We start from the raw sequence: 5,162 nt of genomic DNA, 5'->3' as shown, positions 1-5,162 counted from the left end.
CGGTTTCTAATGTGTGAATTCCATTATTTAAAATGTTCATTCGTGCATAATCTGTCAATTAAATTAATTCAATACGTTAGATAAAATTCATGGATATTCAGTAATTCCGGTTTGATTCTACAAAATAAAAAATAATTTTTCAGGAAATTTCCAACAGAGCAATTTCTAGAATAAATAATCTCATTCTGTTTAAAAAAGATTTTCCGGTGCAGACGATCACAGAGATTTTCTCAAGGCGAAATCGAGATGAAAAGTCTTACGTGATCCTTCAAATAATCCTCGACACAAAATGACGATTGATAAAGTGGAAGATAAGAACATAAAAAATGAAATATGCAGTTATATGGCGTTTGATTACTCGAATAATCCTCTAATGACACAATTGTATCCGTCACCTTTTTCTTCGAACTTTTTTTAATACGTGATGAGTCGCTTTGATTTACGCTTACAACAGCAAAATAAAAAGTAATAATCACATTGTCAACTGATATAACACGTGCGTTTTAACAGATGGAGGTGTAAGTGCGTGTGTATATCAGTAAGCGCGTGGCTCTTGTTGATGAAGGCTTATCAGAAAATTATGGAGGGGGGAAGGCACGCGTGTTTCAATGCGAACAAAATCAAGTCCTCTTGTTGTTGCAAACCCCAACTTTTATCCCTGACCGACAAATTTTATTGCCCCCCGGGGTCACACCCATTTACTCCCCCAGGCCCTCTTCTATCATAATGTCATTAATTCCCAAGGCTTTTATTTATTCTAATGATAAGAGAATAAAAAATAGGAGTTTTATCCCAAGGAGGAATTCCAAGGCATTTTTTAGGAGGTGGTTCACCTTTCGTCAGCTTGAGGCTTCTGATTCATGAAATTTATCTCACATGTTTTTTTTTTAGATCTTTCAGCTTCAAGGAAGTTAGTTTTTTTTATGTCTATAGGAATTGGTTATCGTAGTTTTTTTTAGAGAGATTCGGATGAAAACAGATGGATGTTTACTAGGTCTGGTATTTTTTTTTGTGGATTGATAATTAATCTGAGGGGTTGTGAGTTTTTTGTTGAAAGCCACTCGTTTAATTTCTCAGGGATAATTAGGTAGAGTAATTATTCAGTGAATAGTTACGGTAGTTCCTTGAATTTATCACTGGGAAAATCAATTTTTCCTCGGGAACAGCGGGGAGGGAGGAATTAATGAGTATCAGTTATAATTTTCTAGTCACGGTTGAATGGATGGAATGTTGGAATTCTTGGCAGGTGATATTTTCACTGGTATTTCAAGCGATTTCGTCATTGAAAAACCGCATATTTCAGAGTTTTTAAAATTATTATAGGAGATAAAAGTGGCGAAAAGCTGGGTTTCATATAAATATATTTTTATAGAATTAGAATATTAATCGTTTCTTTCTCACTGAATTCTCAACAATTTAGACTTACGGATAAAAAATCTGGAGATGAATGAAAAATGAATTAATGAAACTTGTAAAAATTTCAGATGCTCGTTGGCGAATACTTTTATGCGAGGAACAGCAATGGACAATCGTCGGTTGTGCTATTTGGCAAGGTGATACCTCCATGGGTGTCATTGGCCTACAATAAGGTGAGTGAAATTTTCGGGTGGTTAAAGAGGGGGTGAAGAAAGTGGACGTCAGTAAATAAAAAGTGTGAATTCTCGGAAAGAACGAAAAGGCACAAACAAAAGGAGTCGCGTTGCAAGATCCTCTCTCGAATATTTTTTTCTCCACTTAAACAACAGGTAATAAATTGTGAAATGTGCAATTTAAGACTTTCGGAGGAGTTCTTACGTTCGCCATAAATTGTAACGGCTTTCGAAACTCCTCTTGCATTTTTCGGTTTGAGGAAATTAAGCATCTTATTTCCACTCCTCGTATTTCACGCAATTTGTCGCTGGAAGATGGGGCCAAGGCTTTTCCTGGTAATTGCACGTCTTCTTTTTATTTATTTTGCATTGTCCAAATAAATTGTCAACTCAACTTCTTCACTGGAATTTGTTGTGCACTTCTTGGCAATTTTTATCATGAGTTTCGCTGATATTTTCGTGAAATTTTCCGATTCGAGATTTAATGTATCAGAATCTCTCCACGCAAATTGCAAATTTCGATTCAATTATTCCAATTTCAACAAATTTATTCACTAAAGGCATTCTATGTATAATTAAACGCGTAACAATTAAGCTCAGAAAAGAAATTAATTTGTAGATTGTAAATCAATGTCATGCAATGGAAATTTATTTTATGGGCGGCTATTACTCCATAATCTCCTGGGTTTATTGCAAAATGCAAGCTTCGTTATCATAGCGAAAAACTATTCGTTTGCACTTTGATAAAACCTCGATCTTTTATGCAATTAATTCCTTGATAACTTCGACATTTACATAAATTTTCTAGGGCTTATTTAATCTATGGAAATCCTCTATCTGCAAAAATTATCTCAACTCATCTTTACAACAACATATTACGAAAGCAGACTAATTTTTTTATGGCACCAGAGGATATCTAAACTTGACTCGACACTCAATCGGTTATTACTAATAAATAATAATCGTAATAATAATTAATAATAATAAATTGTTCCCCTAAACAACATCCGGAGTTACAGTCCTAAAAAATGATTGATCATCAATCCGTCGAATTATATTTTCGTTTTATCCATGAGTTCATTTTTAAATAAATCTATTTGTTGCTCCGATAACGAATATCATAATTCATGAGTGAACAAAAAAATCAAGTGATTCACCATCAAGTGCATGACCTCTAACTCATAATGAATAATTCCTGACATACCATTCACAACAATTGACTCAACCCTCAATTTCGTTATTCTAGATCGGCCTATTCGGATTTGGATCGATGGCATCACAGGTGATGACCGACATTGCCAAGTACACGATTGGACGATTACGCCCACATTTCATGGATGTGTGCAAACCTAATATCGACTGTACACTACCCCAGTATCAACACATGTACATCACTGATTTCACATGTACAGCGAGTAACTCAACAGCCAGAATGCTCAAAGAATCTAGGTAAACTACCCTATCCCAGCTATCCTAGCTTCCAGTCCCCCTGATTTTTTATAATCAGCAAAAAATTTGCCGAGTATTAACAAGAAACTTTTCAACGACGCGATAATCCACAGCTCTCGGTGAAAGTCAGTCATCGACGGAAGACACTAAAAAATATTTTTCATTCAATTAAAAGAAAATGACATTTTAGTCAGTTGGGATTTGAGAGCAATAGAGCGGTCTCTACTGCTCTATTTTTTTCCCGTTGGGTTTATATTCATTGCCAAGCCCAAAAATTGTTAAGTAGCACTTAAAAGTGATCTAAAGTTCCTTCTGAAATTGCTGAAATCCGGTGGAATTACGTAACGCGCAAAGAGATTCCCCTCGTGTACGTGGAGTTGGGAGGGAGGTAGATCACCAGGTGTAATGGACTGAAAATAGTCGGGGTGATTCAATTGGAGATGTTGAGTCAATACTAAGTGTCTATTGTCTTAGAAATGACGGTTAACTGGATTCGAATGCCTCCATCTCTATCAATTGCGATAGCAACGAACGCTTTCTGTGATTCATCGCAAAAACTGTTCACTCACTACGTAGAAAAATATGTAATCGTAAAAACATGCGATTTTCAATTTAATTTTTACAATTGTCTACACTCAACCATGTTAACGATTTAAAAAATTTCTATTCCCTTCAATTATTTTTCAGAGATCAGTTCTCAATAATTTTTTCGTTTGTGCTTATCAAATTCTATCGTAAAAATGGGATTATTTGAGAGATTTTTAATTTGCAATTTGATTTGTAAATCGTCAGAAAGAAATTTTTTTGTCAATTGTATTTAGTATGAATTAAAAGAGCGACAAAATGAATGATGACAGAATGATTCAATATTTTGGTAGGAGAAAAACCAGTAGACGAATACCACAATGATCTTCTGAATTTTTATCGTACCCAGTTTGATACCAAAACAGTGAATTCATTCAACTTCTATTCCCAACATGTATTTCGTTTAAGGGCAAAAGCCATGTGACTATTTCTTCATTTTTTTCCCTCATTTAACCATTCACTCTTTTAACGGTCGTACGACGACTATCCTTAGAAGGGTCTGTTCTTAACGAGTAAAAAAGATGGAAGTAAAAAGGTCTGCCTTTCTCTCTCACAACTGAGTGCTATCTTTAGAGTTTCTAGAGAGGGCAAAAAATATTGAAAGATTCGAGTGTTTGAAATGGCCCGGGGAAGATACATTAGATACATTAGATTCAAGCTAATTGAGTTGGGTAGTTATTCTCTATTTTTTCAATGGATTTTATTTTATCTCTTTTCAGACTGTCATTTCCATCAGGCCACTCCTCGTTCTCGGCTTACGCGATGGTCTATCTCGCAGTGAGTGCCTCTAAAATTACAGTGTCATATTTCATTTACTTTTAGAAAGGATAAAGGACGTAATGAACTTGTCAATGTTTTTATTGTTCAGCTGTACCTGCAATTGAGGGTGACGTGGAAGGGAAGTAAACTTTTGAAAAATGTACTGCAGTTGATTTGCTTGATGGTGGCGTGGTTTACTGCTATGTCCAGGGTCTCCGATTACAAACATCACTGGAGTGACGTTTTGGCTGGACTACTCCTGGGGATTATTGCTGCTCTTATCATGGTAACATTCATCGGCAATTTTATCAATCATTCACGACGTCCAGGACACGTTTCAAATGACGATTAAATTCTCTCGACGATGTCGGTTTATATGAAACCTGTCCAATCGTTTTGTTAATACGGATTCCTCGATTTTATCAGGGGAAACGAATTGATCGTGTTATTGGCTTAATTGGTTGCGTAAGTCTCGGTAATTAGTTGCCGTTTAGGAATGCATCTCATTAGGGAAATACGAACTGTTCGAGGGGACCAGTAGTGGAGTGGTAAAACGAGGGTTGGGGATTTTGGCTCGAGATGCTGTTGTTGAATATCTCGAAATTCAAGACACCGAAATATTTATAGATATTTTACGGAGGTGACGAAATTTTATTGAAAACATTCCTGTTTTGTTTTTTTAAACTCCTTCATTTTGATCCGGAGAAGAATGCCTGAGGTACAATAAAGAAGTAGAACGGGCATTTAAATTACCGAGATTTTTTCTCTCGTAAAAACCTC

The 5,162-nt window shown here is 35.7% G+C and overlaps 2 protein-coding genes across 3 annotated transcripts in view; one reads left to right on the top strand and one right to left on the bottom strand.

Annotated features, from left to right (window-relative positions):
• The window catches only part of Sgsh (N-sulfoglucosamine sulfohydrolase), a 19,285-nt gene that overhangs the window by 1,394 nt on the left and 12,729 nt on the right, over positions 1-5,162 (bottom strand). The window lies entirely within an intron of this gene.
• LOC105273627 (putative phosphatidate phosphatase) overlaps positions 1-5,162 on the top strand; it is an 18,555-nt gene that overhangs the window by 5,316 nt on the left and 8,077 nt on the right. Inside the window, exons 4-7 of the mRNA XM_011316168.1 lie at positions 1,485-1,589; positions 2,836-3,038; positions 4,343-4,400; positions 4,492-4,668. Coding sequence (XP_011314470.1) covers positions 1,485-1,589; positions 2,836-3,038; positions 4,343-4,400; positions 4,492-4,668 — 543 coding nt within the window. The remainder of the gene's footprint in view (positions 1-1,484; positions 1,590-2,835; positions 3,039-4,342; positions 4,401-4,491; positions 4,669-5,162) is intronic.

Source organism: Fopius arisanus, unplaced genomic scaffold (assembly GCF_000806365.1).
Source record: "Fopius arisanus strain USDA-PBARC FA_bdor unplaced genomic scaffold, ASM80636v1 scaffold00006, whole genome shotgun sequence".
NCBI classification, from domain to species: Eukaryota; Metazoa; Arthropoda; class Insecta; order Hymenoptera; family Braconidae; genus Fopius; species Fopius arisanus.
The sequence above is the reverse complement of the archived record's forward strand: the minus strand, read 5'-3'. Positions and strand labels throughout refer to the sequence as shown.